Source organism: Epinephelus fuscoguttatus, linkage group LG2 (genome assembly GCF_011397635.1).
Source record: "Epinephelus fuscoguttatus linkage group LG2, E.fuscoguttatus.final_Chr_v1".
NCBI lineage: Eukaryota > Metazoa > Chordata > Actinopteri > Perciformes > Serranidae > Epinephelus > Epinephelus fuscoguttatus.
In genome coordinates, this window is record NC_064753.1 from 18,253,692 (window position 1) to 18,272,528 (window position 18,837).

Genomic DNA, 18,837 nt, shown 5'->3' on the forward strand with positions numbered 1-18,837 from the left:
CGATCTTTGGCACCATACACGCCAAGCAAGCCAGAACAAAATGTTCACGACGAAAAAAACGAACCCTCATGTGCGCACGTGAACGCGCATCGAATTCCACTGACCAATCAGCTTACAGAGCCCATCTCTTGTTTGTCCCCACTCACACGTCTATTGTCAGTAGTATTGCACAGTTGTGAAGAAATATATTCAGGTCGTGAGTTTTATTTTTAAACCTGCGCTCCTCGCACACAGCGCGTCTCCCTCACAAGTTTTGGTACCTCTTCTAACTTTGCGGTTGCTATGGCTGCGAGTTCATGCGAGGCTGGCAGAGAGGGAAGTGACGACTGGGGCTGTTGTTGGGACACGTGACTGGAGCTGCACTGATCTGTTTTGACAAGCAGTGGGGAGGGAGGGAAGTGAGGAGGGGAGGCAGACTGTAAGCATCACGACTAGGAGGACTCACTGTTCCTTTCATCTGCATTTCGTCTGAATAATATCAATGTCGAGCCAGTCGTGTAGTTTTAGCAGTCTGTTGGCATGTCAACGGTAAAATAACGTCCGTTGCTGCCGAGTAAACGCTCGCGCAAAACGTCGCCGTCGTTTACGAAGCGTTGGAGTGAGAGTCTGGCTATTTGTTGTCGGTTTGAAAAGTTTTAATGAAGAACGCGAAGGAAGTCAGCACAGGTGGCGTTTCTAACGTTAAATAGATGGCGACGCTTGGAAGACTGTGGGTGGACAGAAAGTGGACCATATCAGTCTGATATCACTGGTTCGCATTTCGTGAGAAGAATGATGCGCTGAATATGTTCGCGTCGTAGCAGAAAAATACCGAGACCGTCCGTCATCGGTGTTTGCAGCCGAGCTGAGGCTACCTGCGCTACATTGGGGGTTGGGATGTTTTGGGAGGTCGTCGTCGCCAGTAGACGCTTAACCGAACAGTGACGGTTAAGTTAGTTAGTTGTGTTTGCTGCCGAGCTAACAGTGCTGAGTTAGCAACCCCCCTGTTTTGGCAGAGAGTCGTTGCGAGGAGCCAGTGTTACAGGAGAGGGGGACACTGAAATGCATCGCGACGTAACTATGGTTCAGGTGGTGGAATTTGAGACGAGTAGCCAGCTAGCTAGTTAAATTACTAGTAGTCAGATTGGTTACTCGCTAGCAAGGGGATTGACAACTCCATTACCTACCGCTAACTGTAACCGGCTATCAGCTGTCTTTGTGTTAGTCAGTCGGACAATATAGTGCGACTCGATGGAAGCGTACAGTAGCATGCTAACAAAGCAATGCTTTGTTGTTGGATAGGGGGCAGCTGGCACCAACACACAGGCTTCACAGCTGATATTATTGCTTAGCTAATACAGCAGGTCTCAGTCACAGAGGGTTTGGGGGGTCCAGACACCGTTGTGTTGCTGTTAAGGCTGTGTGTGAGAGAAAAAAGAGACGGCTGAGAAGACCCTGCAAGAGACCCTGAAGGCAACCTGATGACACTGGACAACATGAAGTCGGAGCGAGGTATGTGGAGCAACACAAGCACGCATTTTATTTACATATTTGTACTCAGACACATGTAGAGTGGACTTGATGGTCAGTGTGTTGGCAAGCTGTGCCTTTCCAGCTTTAGTGGACTGACTGTACCCATTCCCCTGAGAGAAAAATCAGGCCAGGGAATTATGTAACAGCTGGTCATCCTGGTCACTGGTTATGTGAATTAACAAAGCCTGACCCGAGTCAATAAGGACGTGCATATACAACAACACATTTGCTGCTCCAGTTTTGGATGCTGGCACGAATGTCAGCTGTTTCCTTTCCCCCATTTCCACCGCATCAACATATAACCTGCAAGATTCTCTCATGCCAAATGCTGTTCCCTTTTTCCAGTAGCTCTTGTTTTGACAGTCTCTTGCACGGGGCTGCTGCAAAATGTTCTTGACACCCACCCTGTTGTGGAAATCAGGCTCCTGCCGTATGCCTTGCAACCTGTTTACATGTCGCTGTATCTGCAGCAAGAGGTAAAACAGGGACAGAGGGGACACCCTTGTTTGTTTCAATGTGATTATGCTAATTTTATTAGTGCATTAATTTGTAAAGGGTAACTCAGTACCGTAATCCATGCCCTGACACAGTTATCATAAGGTGTTGTATAAACACACTCATTGTATAAGATAAATCATTCACTTCGTGATTGATTGTACACTGTTGTTTGTGATCCAGGGTTAACAGCTGACTTGGTCCGTTGTCAACAACACAATAGCACCATACTTGGAAGCAGTGGAGGGCCACTGTTCTCAGTCATGATGAGATTAGCTGCAGTCAATCAGGGATAGTCTGTGTTTTTGCATAGGTTATGAAACTGCAGTCAGGCTGCTGACTGGCCTGAGTGGGATCTTCCTTTAGAACACAATATGGTGGTAATGGGACTCCACAACACACACAGTAAACATGAGCCCTATATGGGCCTAGATGTTTAACCCTAGCCTTGCCTTGACTGTACGATTTGAAGCCTTTATATAGAAGCACTGACCCAGACATCTGTGTGATGTGACTGGCCCGGGTAAAGGGCACACTACCTGACACTGTACAGTGTAATTATAGCCTAATAATGCAGCACAGCGTGCCGGGTCACCCGTGAACAACACTGCTGCTGACGTATGTTCTAGTATTGGTTGGGATAATGGCTCTCAAATTGGGGATACTGAGAGGATTTACAAACAAATACTCAGTATATCTGCCTTATACAGCCAAAAAGACTGAAAACTGTTGGTCTAAGGCACATTACTACAGCAAGTCTGTTCTTCACACTTCATGGATTGTCACCATGTCAGGTTGGCTCACTCACTGTCACGTTCTAATTATGAAAGCTTGTGCCAGTAGAAGCTGCTCCACAGCAGTAGCTCCCTGTTTGACTGGCAGACACGATGGGGCTATTGTTATTTGGCACATACTGTATCGTTCCTGTGGTGGAGATACCAGATTGCTTATAGCCCACACGCCTTCCTTATTTTGCCTCTCTCCTCTCCTTGCTCGCAGAGAAAAGGGCCTGCAGTGGTGAGAGAGGCTGTTTACTCAGTAGCCTGGACCACAGAGAAGTCGAGTTGAGAGCAAAGCAGGCAGTTTCTCTACTCTGATGTTAGATTGAGGGTTGGAGAAACCAGCTATATTAAGTTTGAAGGGGTGACCTGAACAAGTCCAGACATGTCCATCTAACAATAACTGTCCTGCAACAAGCAGTCATGGGCTGTGACCTCCTGAGTCAGGTGGGTGTGAAAAGTCAAGCCAAGGCTTTGGGTGGGGGATGAGGTAGATTCAGCACCCTGCTATACCTTGGCTCTCGCTCCACCTTTAGCACCTTGAGACGGGACTGTGAGAACTGGTGATGCTCAAATCCAACATAGTAAATCCATATCTGTGCTGATGTTGATCTTAATAAACAGATCTCATATCAGGCAAATGTGACCAATCTTAAATAAGTTTCTTAGTCAGTGCTGTAAAAAACAATTTTATAAAACTTATAGAAAACATGATTTTAAAAACAGTATGTGTAATAATAATGTTTGTGTATCAGAATTGGTATCCAATGAAAAGAACATAAAAGTCTAGAAGTCTCCAGATACCTGAGTTCTTGATGGAAACAAAGAATAGAGACTTTAGATCCGCAGATCAGCATCTTCATCTTTATGCACCATCTCTTTGTGAGTCATGCTTTTGTTGTAAAGGGAGTAGGTTTGTTACGGCAGTCAGTGTTACTGGTGTTACACCATATTCAGGCATGCACTGATTACACATGTATTACATCACTTGGCCACCATTCCCACTATTGTTGCACTTTTTTGGTGAAAGTAAACCCATTTAGTTCATTTTCACATATACATTCATCAAAAACAAAAAAAAACTTGAATTTTTAAAATACTTGGCGTGTTATCAGTACAGAGTCAGCCGATGGACGCCAAAAATTATGAACTGAAACTGTACAACAGTAGCAGCAGAGTCGCAGCAAAAAGCTCTGCCAGAATTAAACCGACACCTTCTGCGCCAGGTAATATTCATGAACTCGTGCTACCGAGATGACTACAACCTCAATGTTCAGGAGACCAAGAGGGTGATCAAAGAAGACATGGTCATCCTAAAGCAGAGAGCGTGCCCGTGAGAGAAGAGGCAGATGAAGGTGAGGGGGAAGCCACTAAACAGCCCGAGCCACAGCCTAATAGAAGAAAACAAAACAAAAACAGGTGCTGCCACAGCCACACCAACTGTTAACTGCTCTCTTATATTCAGAGCATGTGAGGATCTAAAGATATAACGTTAAAGATTAAAGTAAGCACTCTACATATATTAAAGGAGCAGTGTGTAGGATTTAGTGGCATCTAGAATAGAGGATTTGCAGATTGCCACCAGCTGAAATGTCTCCTGTGTGCCAACCATACACTCCCAGTTAGTATGTCTCAAGTGTTCATTCTAAAGTAGGCTTTTACCAGTAGCCGAATTATCTGTAGAGGACTCTTCCTCTCCAAAACAATAAAGCAGTTTCACATTCAAAATCAGTGTTTCTTTGGCGCTGTTTGGCTCGTCGCGGACTGGTCGCTAGCCTAGCACCTTTTTCTCTGGTAACTTAAGATCCAGACATTCAGGAGGTTTTTATCATGAACTGAAATATCCGCAGAGGTGTCTTCCTCTCCAAAATAAATGGACCCAATGATTTAAACTGATAAAAACACAAAATAAAGCAGTTTTATTTTAAAAATCAGCATTTACCTAACGCTGTTTGGTTCATTGTAGAGGGGCTGCTAACTACCAGGGCCGTATGATCTGTTCTAGGCTACAGTAGAAACATGGCGGTGCAATATGACAAATATCTTTTTTTTGTAAATGTCCGGTGTAATCCATAACACCATTGTTGTCACGTGTTATTAACCAGTGGGAAAATCTCCTCACCGTGGCATCCCAAAAAGGTTGAAGAGAAGCACTTGTGTTCTGCTCAGGGGCCTAACCAGAGTCATCTGCCCCCCTTTGTTTCTCTGTGAGTTTAGCTGTGACTCAGGATGGCATGTGTGTGTGAGTGAGTGCATGCGGGTGTGAGGAGAGAGTGAGTGTAGCAGTGAGTACACAAAGCGATCACTATTGGCCCTAATGAGCGCTGTACTGTTGAACCATGTGGCTCAACTGACAGCTTTTACAGGTCCCATAAAGAGCAGCAGTGGAATACTCGGGACCTGTTTACACCAGCAGGGTAAAACATGGCCCGTTGGATCGGGTTTCAAACTGTTTCAGCTGAAGTGTGGTTAAGCTGTGTTTTATTTGTGTCCTTAAAGACATGATTTTGTTTTTGTGCTCATGTCTCCATGCGTAGAAGGGCAATGTTTGATTCTAAAACCACAGTGGAATTGTTTACATCGTAAAAATAGGCTGTTTTTGCTCGGCTGTGGTTCTCTTTACAACCAAACCACTGAAGGGACATTACAAATAAGAAAGACTTTACATTTGATTGTGATATGAGGTCACATGGGGAAATACATGAGCAAAGAGCTGAGGATGGTGACAGAGTGCTTCCTCCTTTTATGCCCTCAACCACAGCTCTCCTTCTCTCCCCCTTTCAGACACATATTAGACAACAGAGAGATGACCTCAGAGCTAGTCATCTTGGAGAGACTCAGTCAGCTGGCAAGCCTCAGCGCTGGGCTCCTGCTGTCTGTAATGTTATTTGGTGTGTTTGTGTGGTGGCGCTTCCTGTTTGGAGTCATTAGTCCTTTAAGGGGGAGTTGAATACAAGTCCACCACACCACCCGCCCTCACCCAACTTACTCCACTGCCTGCCTTCTGCCGCGCGCTCAGCCAGATTACAGCTGCCCTGAGATGTCCCAGCCACATGCCAGCGGATCAGAGTATACACTCTCACTGACAAGAGATCCAGATAACCCAGAGCGACATACACTCTTGTCCCGTACAGCACCTGTCTAGTCCTGTGTTGTCTTTGCCTCCTCCTCCTCGGCAGTGATTTACCCCGTAGCAGGAGGTAGCCATAACAGGTGCTCTCCTCTGTTTTACTCCTCTCACACAGTTGGAGTCCATCTGTATAATTTTTCCTCTTTCTTGTTTCACTCATTTATTTACCGAGTCTCTGTTCTCAGGGATTTCAGCTACAGCAAAACTAGCACTCGTTTGTGGTACTGTATTTTTTTTATTCCAAAACACATCCTGTCATTTGTCATTACTTATTATTACATGTATGATAGTTGGAAACTAAACACAACAGAAACAAACACATTGAAAACCATGACTTTGTATTTATTTTTTTCACTTAAAGATATTCCTGTTTACTTACACACAATCTTACATTAGGTATTCATTTAATCAGCTAGTTCAAGTCAACATGAGTGTTTCACCGTATTGCCTTTTCATTACAACACCAATGCCATTTGCTGACCCAGCTGCACTGAACATGGATATTGGACTCACCATTGTACAGCGAGATTCAGAGCTGCCTTTCGCAATGAATACCAATACAGGGTAGGCATTCAGCTGTGAATTACTCTCCAAGCCCACCCGGAGTAATCAGCCTAAATCAATGCTGTTGTGACAGGTTTGACTGTAAGTAGCCTAGCCTCGCCCGGCCGCAATATGGGATTGGCCGCCCAGTCCTCCCAGTCCAGCAATGCTCTTACATAATGCTGGGACATTTTTATTTAACACACCAACCCTTTACACAAGGGCACTGTTGCCCTCTACGGATATATATATAGCCTAGGCTAACGCCTGCAGTCACTAAAGTCATATTGAGCTGTATCCACACAAACACACAGAGACGTAAAAGCAGGTGTGCATGTTTAGTCCAGCTACTCCGTATTAAGTGTTAACAAGCTGTACGGACGCACATAAATACACCATCCAGACTTAGTGCTGGACTGGCGAAAGCTGAAAGTAGCAGCATGGGTCGTATTTCTGCTGCCAGGGTGCCACTGAGCCAGTGATGTCATCGCCTGTGTGTTCGTCACATCCTCCTGCCCCCGTGGCTCCTCATAGCCAACCAGCAGCCAGCTCTGCTGGAACAGGAAGAGCCATCTGGACCTGGTGGTTTTCGCCTGGTAGGGGTGGTGTTGTGGTGGAGACAATGTCCATTTTTTGTGTCTTTTTATGTCTGTTTTTGGCTTATTTAGTTTGTCTTCGGTTATACATTTGTGTCTCTTCTTCCAGGTATCAATCTGTGGGACCTGAAGAGTAGCTAAAATGTTATGACGCTATGAGTTTCTTCATTTTTCATATACACATCAAGATTAATGTTGAACACACTCAAGATGGTTTTAGTAAAATATGCTGCTTATTGCTTGTTATGTCAACAAAGTAGCTGAAACTCAGTAACACGTAGTGTAATATATTTCTGGTGCCCTCTATACAGCATTATTCCTTTTACTCTACTATTAATCCCTGGTGTGACATAAGTAGATCAGTGCAATTTCTGCCTTACTCCAAAATCACATACCAAAAAAAAAACAACAACATCCAAGCATTCGCCTGGCATGAATGTTCGAAACATTTCTTTGACATGCTTTCACCATGTTTGTTATTTTTGTAACCGAGAAACCAAAATGACAGCTTCTTTTTACGCTCAGCCGTGTTTACGCGGGAGTATGTTTAGGGGATGTGTGATTATTTTAGTTATCCCTGCTAGATTTGTAAGGAGAGAAGACCTTGCACAGGCAATTTTGTTGTCCTCTCTGACCTTGTAGTGAATCAACGTTCCCACTCCTCGCTCCAGTGGTCCTCTTTTACTTATCCTACGGTATCTTCCTCTCCCCTCCTCTCTTTTTCTCTCCTGTCCTCTGAGTCACGTCGCATAGACTTTGGCTACTGTAACACCTCAGCACTTAACACCTCCACCACCACTATCTGCTGATAATATCTCGACAAAAAGCATATTGGCAGAAATAGAGCTAGGTTGACTTACTATCTGAAACACAAGAATTAAATGGGTGATAGTTGGGTTTGACAGATTTATACTGATTGCTGGATGAAGACATGAAAAACATGAAGCTCTCATTAGTGTTCATGGAGCACAACAGTAACAGAGTTCCATGTAAATTAATGAGTAAATAAAGAAATGAGTGCCTTGTCAGTCACTGAGTTAAAGTCTACTTTGACAGACAGCCTAGATTGTCTCTGAGGAGGGTTGACTCCTTTGTAGCTTTTACGGTCTGTTACCAGACATCAGACATCTTCGGTTGCAAAGTGTGTTATGCAAGCCAGCACTTAAAATCAGGTTCATACACGAGACTGACACATAACACACACGTGAACGGTTTCTGTGTTTCCATCATGCTGCTGAAAATGCGCTGTTGTGGTGTAGTACTAAAAGATCATAATGAATTATTAAGAGTTCAGTGTCTGCAGACAGCATGAAGATAGAACAAGAAAATAAAAGAAAGTTTGGATGAAGAATCCAAGACGTGGTGTCTATGACTTTTATATTAGTGTATTCACAGTGGGGGATTTCAGTGTTTCTGATTAATTAAGAAAAATCTGATATCAACCAGTTGCTCTTGGCGGATCGATGACTGATCTAACTCTAATGTGAACTATTCCTTTTAGGTAATAGAATCATGGTTACACGTACACGAACTCCCAGTCTCTTCACAGAGAGTACCTCAGGGGCTCATTGTGGAGGCGTTAAGCACATTGTTTATTAACAAGAGTGTGAGGTTAAGTTAATTTGAGACTCATCACACCTATCCCCTTTCCTTTTCTCCATTGTCTCATCTCATCGCTTTCAGGCCAACAACCGGCCTCAATATCGAGTGAGGCGATTCCTTCATCATCTCCAGTATTGCTTCATCCTCTCAGAAAACTAGCTGACAGTCAGTCGCTCCTGTTTGGCTGGGTTAATGTTCTTCAGATGAGTTTCAGTGGTTAGGTTTTTGTTTTTTTTATGCGGAAATGTGCTATTAATAAATGTTGGGCTAAGGAGTAGCAACTTTGAGTTCAACAAGTCCTGAAAAAAGAAGCCTCTAAAATGATAAGTACACGAGGTATAATGTACGAATTAACGACGAGAGGCACCCAAAAGGAGAGAAGGAGAACAAAAGCTGTTTGATGGCGTTCTGTGGTAGATTAATCATTAAATACAGCTTTACAGTGAGAAAGGTGAGGCCTTTTTTTTTTTTTTACTTGCCACGTCAAGACTTTGGCCTTTATCTTCTTTGTCCCGAGCGGTTAATTCCAGTCACCAACCACCTCGATCTGCCTGTGACACAACTGACACAGTTTTCGTGTGGGCCTTGGAGCTACACCGCTCGGGTTGCTCAATTCGGACTCGCCTTTCCAGAAATTGGCATCAGCAGCACAGGAGAGGTCAAATGCCTGTGCATTCGTGTTGGCTTTGATTACAGGGAGACGCTGGTGTGTCCTACTGCCCTAGTGTCATGCAGATACCAGCAGTCAACTTGCTGAAATTGAAACTGCTATAGTAAAGATTTAGTGTCAGATGTTGCCATTCTAGGAGATAGGCATTGGTGAAGGAGACCCCATCTGCACACGCTTAAGTTAAGTGGCCTACAGAGTGAAAAATGAGTAGCACGTTTCCAGAGTCTTACTGTGTAGAATGACATTGATATCTTTAAATTAATAATATCAAAGAATTTTATTTAGATAAAGGTCTGTTCAATCAATATCTACTGCCACATAAGGTAAGACAGTGGTGACAGACCCTATGGCCAACTGGTGAAATTCCTTGCGTTTGCAGTATTACAAACTATGGCGAAATTCCCGGGAAAATTGCAAGCTGTTGGCAGTTAGTCATGTCGTTTCATCACCTATCAGTGGTTTGTCCACCAAAGAGGTTAGGCAGAGCTAGCGCAACAGACTCTACTGTATATTCAAATAACTTGTTTATAAATTGGTATAATGTTTTTTTTTCCCAGTCTTTGCCAGCGTTGCAAGTAAATGGTTACTACACCCGAAGAAACAAAGAACTGAATAATGATGCCACACAGACAACACAATTTTGATCTCTGGGAAGTGAGATCTAGCCTTGTAAGACTATCCTGACGTGAGCTCATTATTCTGTTTCGCTCTTTCTATCAGTCTGACCCCACTGTTGCCCCAAACACTTTAAGTGGGTGGTAGTACTCACCTTGACAGTCAGACTCCTTCAGCCAATTACTGTACCACCAACAGAGCCAGCTGATAAATCAAGCTTTTGCCATTGCCAGTGCCAAAGCGTCTTTTCCGCTCTGCGAGTACATACTCATTCTTGTTTAATTGATGTTATTGACTCTATTTCTGCAATAACTTCACTTATTGCTTTGTTTACTCTACTACTGAGCGGGAGCTGTGTTACTGTTCTGCAAGTTGCGGCGTGGATTTTACGGCATCAGTTACAACAGAGTCCCTGATTGGCTGCTTACATTGTCAACTACAGTGTGGAACCCTGATTGGCCCCAATTGGATTTTAATTTCTGAAGTGTGTCAGGGCCAGACTGATACCGAGAGCGAAAGAAAATGTTGAGGTCATGTCATCAGAATGGTCTTACCAGGCTAAGTGAGAACCAAAGACACACCTGCAGTTACTGCTGTGCGCCAGAGGTGCTGCCAAAGAGAATGGAAAAACATTTTCGTTCTTCTGAAGAAATCTTGATATTGTTTTCACCCATGTATAATCATTACTACATACTGGAACCTAAGATGGCGTCTATTCAGTCCAGCAGAACTGCTTGCATAGCAAATATGCCAAAAAAGTTTCTACCCTCCAGGTTTACTTCAGCAGTATGCGGCCCACTGAATATGCGCAGTAGTGTTTCTCCCACTGACCCCGACTGAGTTCCCGCTCGGCTCTCAGACTTTACATTGTGATGATATCACAGATTTTTAAATAGCTTTTCTTGGCTCAAGGAAAGTTTTACATATGTAAAACCTAATGGAGGTTGCTGTTTGCTGTTCAAGGTATACAGGAAACAGTTTTACAGATGTCTCTTTTACAGTAGTGTTCTATGGGAAAATGCTTTTTGGGCCACAGGCAATTTTTTTTAACGATGCAATACTGCAAATGGCCACTGGGGGAAATTGGAAGCAAGGCTGAGCTGGATTCCTGGGGGCCTGTTTTCATCTTCTTGCCAATGCACCTGATATTGTGATGTGCATTTACTGCTTTGTGGCATTTCTCTCAAATGAAAAAGTGTTAGGGTGTTTAAGTGCAAAGAAAAACTGTTGTTAAGGCTTTACTAGGCAGGACTGCGTGATTGTCCACTCTTCTGGGGCTTAGTAATTCCCACTTAGCCCACCTTGACCAGTATTACTGTACTCACTCCACTCCACGTTACGTAACAGGTTTTAGTCAGACAATGAGTCTGCAAAGGACCACTACTGCCCAGATAACAGGGGCTTAGGAGCCCTAGCTACAGCATGTGCAAGTAAGGTCATAAAGGCCACTATGGAGGACACAACAAACCTTAGGTCACTGCGTCTGAGGATCATTTTTCTGGCATTTCAGAAAAGATGAGAGGTGTGATTAGGAGAGAGAGAGGTGTGATGAACAGTTATGAAAAAGTAAATGTCACACATGGTAGCCACTTAAGTCCCCTTTAGCCACAAGTATGCCTACCTCATTGAGTATTCATGGGTCTTTTTTTTAATCTCTTGAAAGTTTACAGCACATATAATTTTCAGCCTCACTCTGCTTGACATTTTCTCAGCCTAATGCATTCAAACCTGGAAGCTGCCCAGTGCAACCAGTCTCCCTCCTTTAGCCACCAAGTAACTCATCTGAATAATAGGGGCTTTAAGTACCTTACTCAAGGACTTCAGTTGCTATGGTTGTTCAAGACAGAGAGAGCATACTGTATCTCATTACAAACCTAGAATGTCTCAGCAGGTTTTAAGTTGCACCTTTGTGGTCGGAGGGTATTCAGGTTTTCATCTTGATTCAAATGCTTTAGCAGCTGATATTACCAACCTTTATCCAGCCTGGTTAAGGGTGTGTGTGTCTTACTCAAATCAGCTGGCATAGTGCGTAGCTGCAATGAAATCCTGCAGGCTCCTGGCACTCCTTCAACCATGGTTACCTAACCATAATAGGCCACCATTGTTACTGGTGCTTTCATCATACAGTACTGACCTAATACTGTAAGAAAGCTGAATAACACAAGTGATTTAAAGGGGTTTGTGTAAGTGAACTCATTTACTGCAGTAAGTATGCGTTTTAACTAGATATACAACTATATTAAAATATATGTTTGACTACCATGTACAAAAACACAGGAATTTATCTATGGCAGTTTTAAAGTCAAAGAAGGTGTAATTGACAGACATAGCATATAGGTGCTCTCTTATATCAGAACTCATCAGCTGAGATGAGTTTGTCTTTGAAGTGCTTAGCGCCTCATAATGAAAAGTTTTTTCCAGAGGCTCAGAGCCTATTTACCATGTGACTTGACTAGTATGCAAGTTGCTCTGGTTCTAAACAACAGCTTTCTTTATGGCTGACAATGATGGGTGTGAGAGAGAGGGCAAGGTGGTGTGTCAGTCTGGGTCGAGTGCGTGTTTGTTTGTTGGCAGTGGGAGAATAATAGCAGCTGAGTTCACAAAACAGAGGAAGGGTTCTCCTCAGATGGAACTGTACGAACGCCTCCCAGCCAATCAGGGCCTGTTGCTACGTGTGCCGTGAATCTGCCCCTTTGTGTTGCAGGGTGGGAGAGGGGGACACACACACACACACACACACACACACACACACACACACACACACACCATGTATCCAAAGTCCGAAGATTTGAAGAAACGTTTTAGTTAATTAAGTTAGAAGAAACTGGAAAAGTTTTGAGAAAGGTAGACTAGTAGACTAACACATGAAATTGGAAACTTTGATCACAACAAAACTTCCTGCTGCTCAGTAGTAGCTCAGACAAAGGCCAAAGTTTACTGCTGAGATATCCTGATAGCTAGCTTAAAGGCAACTTCTGTATTGTTAACCTTGACCCTGTTTCCCCATGTTTTTGTGTCTAAGTGACTAATTGGAACAACAATTTGTGAAAGTGGTCCAGTACTGAGCGAGAGTGCTGCATCCCACAGCTGTAAAACAGGCTGCAATGTAAACACTCGCAGCATGTTCGCACCGTTAATGTATGTCCACTGAAAGTGCTTGTTTTTACCTCTGACAGACTCGGATCATTATCCTAAGTGTCTGACAACATTATGGAGAGGATTTCTACAGAGATGGACCTTTTTGTTAAAGAGTAAGATCCTTTTTTTAACCAGAGACAGCTCAGAAATGGCTACCACCAAACCCACCAGACTCCATTTAAATACACAGTAGTTTTAGCATTTTTTCACATCGAACTGGGTGATTTAAGTGTTTATTTCAACCAAACCAGGGTTTGTGATTGTTAGACTAGTGGAAAGAAATAGAAATAGAACTTTATTTTGTTTCTGTTGACTTTGAATGAAGTGTGTTTAACAATGAGAAAATTACTGTTTATTTGAATTTAGTCTGATGGCTTCAGTGGTAGCATTTTTGGGGTTGTTTCTAGTTAAACAAAAAGGGTCTTAGTCTGTAACAAAAAGCTCTGTCTCTATAGGGATCCTCTCCATAATGTTGTCAGACACTAAAAATAATAATCTGAGCCTGTCAGTGGCAAAAACAAGCACTTTTAGTGGATATACAAGTGGTTATATTGGGGCCCATTTCACGTTTGCTGGCTGCATCTCTCTCACTCAATACTGGACCAGTTTCAAAGATTTTGGTTCCCATATAAAAGTAGAATTTAAAATAGCAGGGTCACATAACCTTTAATCAGCCATTTTAAACAAAATTTGTTTGATATGAGCACATCAAGCTGATTCTGGATCAGCTTTTGCATACCAGTGATCCTCAGCATTCTTTATAAAGACTTCTGGCAAAAACATGGGAGTATCTTGGCAGACCTCGCCACCAGTTACAGTGTTTTTAATGTTGTAACACAAGGCAGACAAAAACAGGAAAGGTGAGCTGCCAGTGGTGTGTGATTCATGTTACAAAATGCTACACAGCTGGCCCCATCATTACAATTGTAAATTGGTATCAATCCTTTGCTGCTTTGCCACAGAGAGGAAGAACAAAAGACACAAGAGTGACGTATACACTCAGTTACTATAACATACACATCTACACAGACGGAGCTCAGCACATACACAAAGCGTGTATGATCACATTAACAGCAAACAGACACAACAGGCAGTCTTGGTGTCCAGTGTAAGGACATGGTATACGCTTGCAGTGGTGTGCTCCAACACAAAACAATCGTGTGCTGTATATACACAGTGCACATTACACACACACGCACAACAGGAGAATTGTATCGAAACACTTTCTTGTCAAGCTCCAGCTCACTGTCACATACAAAGACGCATATTGGTGCAGCTCATTCCCGCACACAGACACTCTTCAATCACCGTGACGGGAATGTTTATCACAATGTCTCTGTTGCCTCGGTAACAAACCCCCCTTTTCCCTGGTCAACAGTTGTGATCGTTGATCACTGTTCTCCTGTAGTCCCGGGTCAGTCGGCCAGTAGAGAAATGACTGAGGCCGTGTATCCTCTTTCCCTTACTGCAATACCTCCTTTTATATCAGGACTTTAAAAGGACAAGTGATGCTGTTCAGGGCTGCTCAGTTAATTGTGTGTTAAATCCTACTGCACTTTGTGCTTTCACAGGAAATTTAGCAATATTGTTACATTTAACGCCCCCATATGTGCATTGTTAGAGTGAATGTTAGTTTGGATTTACCAGTGTGGTTAGTATGCGTGCCAAATATTGTTGTAATCTTTACTATTTGTAAATAATATAGAATATCTATAGCTACTGAATATATCACAGGCATTGAGATCATATAATGTTATGTTTCTTATTTCTCGCTGGTTACCTTCTGCCTGCTCAAAATACATCAGTTGTACCTAATTAACATTAATTCAGTTGTCCAAACCTATGGGTGTCACTTGCCTGTCCACATGCTTTCGACATGGGGTTGAAGACACACTATGCTTGCAGTCATTGCTAGACAGCTGACTACAAAAATAGACACTGCAAGACTTCTCCTTGGTCTGCTGTCAAAATTGGTGATGTATTTTTTATTGCCTTTCAGTACCATTATGAGGAACATGACTAGACAATAGCGGTGGTGGTGGTCACCTTACCTCAGAGCTATCCAAATTTGCACTTAAGTTGTAAACGTCATGTCAGTCTGGATGAGCATGAACTCCAAAAAGCACAAACACTCTGCTTGCTCTCATTAAACTCGTGTATTGTGGGAATCTGTATTCACCACAGGAGTCGATTTCAGTTCAGGGTGCTATGACTCAAGAACAAAATGTTACGCTTACTCGCAAAATGCTGGACAGAATTTCTTTGAAGCATTGTTACGTAAGCGCCACATATCCTGAATAACAGATGAAGTTATGTCAATGAAAATAGAATGTTATAGAGTTGGCTGCAAGGTATGTTACCATGTTGTGCTACGGGTATTACATGCACACATTCACACGTGCATAGAATGCATGGGTGCATACTGTACATTTTGAGGGTGAGATGCTCACTTCTCTGCAGGCCTGTAAGTTTTATTGTTTTGCATATTTCAGGACAGGAAGCATGTTTGTAACCACACTCTTGTTGTGAAATGCTTGTAGAAAAAGAAAGCTGGTTTGGAACACATTCTCTAAGAAAAATATAAGCAAGCAATCCTGAAGATGTATAGAGAAAGGGAGATGCAGTTTAGTTGGTCTTGCAGACCAGCTGGTCTCCAAATATAGTCAGACTGCAGAACTGGCCGTGAAACAGAAAAGACGGCATTGCAAACAATTCCCATGGTGGTGAAAAGCAGTGGCCAGAGCTGCTGACACTTCAAATCTGCCACCTGCTTTGCTACCAGTGCATTTTAATACTTTGAAACCGGCTATGTGCTTTCATGGACTTGGGATAGCTAGTGGACATCAAACGCCCAGGCAGGTGGATTTTTAGGGGAACTCCTTTGTAATTTTTCAAATAATCCATGAGCTATTTGTGCTGCGCTTTGGGAAGAGGGTGGCACTGATTCATTAAAGGGTTAGCTTAGCCTACTAGCTATAGTGCGTAGAAATCAAAGGAGCATACTATGGCATATGTGTCAGCAGTTAAGCAAGTAACTTGTGGCTGTTGGAACTTTTCTTGCAGTCTTGCAATTATTTTTATCATTCCATAGTGTATGACTTCAGGCATTCACAGTTAACATGTGCGGTGCTGGCAGACACCATCACAAAGTCATCAAATAATTGATTGTAGGAACTTACTTTTTGAAATCAGAGAAAGAGAGAGAAAAACAGAAAAATAGAGCTACCAAGTTGTGTCTATATTTATCTCACCGGGGGCTGCAGTAAAGAGATTTAGCATGGAAAAACTGTCAGTGTAATCTCCCATTCTGCCTCTGTGTATGCACTATAGAAGTGCAGCTGTGTGTATGCAGATATATGTGTGTTAGGGCTGCACAATTCTAGATGTGAATCTTAAATTTCTCTCTCAGAATTTGGAGTGTGATTTTGTGTCACTATTCTTAGTAAATAAAAACAGTGCCTCTGTAATCTTACTGAGCCCAGATTAATTTGACTAGTATGATGGCACGCTGTTATTACAGTGCATCAGCTTCATCGTATTGCATTTTGTGGTTACTCTTTTATTTGATCGTTACCCCTGTGGTGCTTAAAATTATGGCAAAACAATATGAACAACACACAAAGTGCCTCACAACAGAATAATAACTAGAACAGCTGTTAAATTTAGATGTGTTGCCAATCCTGCTCCCTCTACCTATGCACAGTTCAAGAGGAGTGACACTGTCTTGTCATTTTGTTGAGCAGCTTAGGGAGAAATTAGAAGTGCTTTGTTTGCTGCAGCTGAGATTCCTGCTCATGCAAATATGGCATAATGTTTGAAGGATTTTGCATAGAGCTTTGAGTTAAAATTGCAGCTCCAATATCAGGTAGTCCTGTTGTGTATGTGTGTCATACATTTACTTAGGCCCATTTACATATCCACATCCATGCATGATTCAAGGTGAAGTTACTACAACATCGCGGTTTTTGCAATGTGCAGAAAAAGGCTTTTGCTTTGCTGTTTCCCATCGACGACATCCAGTGCTGTACCTGATCACAGCGAGGAACTTGAAGTCGGGAAGGTTGGACCTTCACTGTTTAGTTCCATTCAGAAGGAGCTAGATATCATTGTGTGTTAATCCGACACACCTCAGCGAGCTTGCAGACTGCTGCCACTGCTGCACTGAAGCTGCCTGGAAATGCCTTGAACACACAGCCTCCAGGCATGCTGGTTATCTAGAGTGTGCAGGTCCCAAAAAAATCAGAATGTCTTAAATCATATCAACTTAAGACCTCAAACGATTTTAAATGCGGAGACCAAAATAGCATTTTAAGTCTCAAATCTTAAAAATCCTCTGGTGTCCTTGCTGCGTGGCTTTTCATTAAGGAACTGAGCAGACCTTTGTTCTCTTGGCTTTATTATTTATTCATCTCGAGAAAATTGACTCAGCCCCACTGGAGCAGTTAAGAGCTTTAGTGTCCTGCTCAGGGGACAGTAGCTGTGGACACTTATTTATTTACCTTCACAGCCGGTTTCACCATTTGAACCGGAACAAAGCGGCTACAAGTGTACCACTCAAGCCATTCTTTAAATTGTTTATTTGTGTCACACATTTAAATAAATTTGAATATAAGACTTGGGTATTTCATACAGCAGGTAAGTGGATTTTAAAACCCTGTGGTTGCGATCTCTCTCCCTTATTTGTCCTCCTGTCTCTCTGTCCGTGTTAATGTTGTCCTGTCTGTCTCGTTAGTCTGATTCCTCGTGAGCAGGGCTTTTTTTAATGAAAATGTTTGATAAGAAAACACCCACAGCCAAGTCACGATTTGTTCATTTTTGTAGTACAACAGTTCAAAGGTCGCTTGAGGCACTCTGTAATATATTTGTCCCCCACAGTCTGCCAGACAGGTCAGTTATGCTCTTGGTACTGCCAAGTTAGAGTTTAATGTATTCATCTTTAAGAGCTGTCGCAATTAAGACCAGAAACAACTCACTGCTTTTTAGCACACTTTTCTTGTGGATGTGTTTTGACATTCAGGAAGATTTTTATATCACCTCAGCTGATGCAAATGCCACCTTATTTTTCTGCAAGGTTCCTACATTTGCATGAAATTCACTCGACAGAAAGTTAACTCGAAACATCATTATTATGACTTCCTGTCTGCCTTTTGAGCTAACTATGCGTGTTTCCTATCTGGCCTTTTAGACTACTCATCTGTCTTTTTCAATATCTGTGAGGACCTTCCGTCTCACTCCTTCTGAAGTGTGTCTCATCTCTCCCGGCTGCTGCCCTGCAGTATATTATCTCATATCGTCTGTGTGTAACACTCTTTGATAACCAGTAGCCCAGCCATAGGTGAGCTTATCAGTGTTGTGTTTCCGCTGAGACTTTGATCTGTGTCTCTCTTTTTTTTTTTCTCATCTGCCACTGGCTTTTGTCTCCAGTCCGCCCAACACAGACGCATCACTAATCAGGAAAAACTGCCATGACTCTAGCTGTGCTCGCTGCTTCATTTAAATGAAACATGGTCACAAACAAATGACATACAGACCGAACCGCGCCGGCTGAACAGAGGCGGATGGGAGTGGTTTTTGCCATATGGGTACTTACACAGCATTCAAATTAGCTGTGAGTTTATGTGTGTGAATGTTGAAGTGTGTGTGCGGAGAGCCGAAAGAGAGCCAACCATGCAGTAATTGTGTGGCTGCAGTGCACAGATTAATGGGTCGGCTTATATGAATGTGAGTGTGTCTGTCTCCCGCTTTGTGTCCCTCTCT

At 42.8% G+C, this 18,837-nt stretch overlaps 1 protein-coding gene across 2 annotated transcripts in view; it reads left to right on the forward strand.

Moving 5' to 3' along the window:
• Window positions 1-233: 233 nt before the first annotated feature.
• The window catches only part of fam214a (family with sequence similarity 214 member A), a 53,556-nt gene continuing 34,952 nt past the window's right edge, over window positions 234-18,837 (forward strand). The window contains exon 1 of one of the 2 annotated variants that reach the window (XM_049596064.1): window positions 234-1,491. In XM_049596064.1, coding sequence (XP_049452021.1) covers window positions 1,461-1,491 — 31 coding nt within the window. In that variant the 5' untranslated portion in view covers window positions 234-1,460. The remainder of the gene's footprint in view (window positions 1,492-18,837) is intronic. The other variant, XM_049596055.1, reaches the window with a different exon arrangement.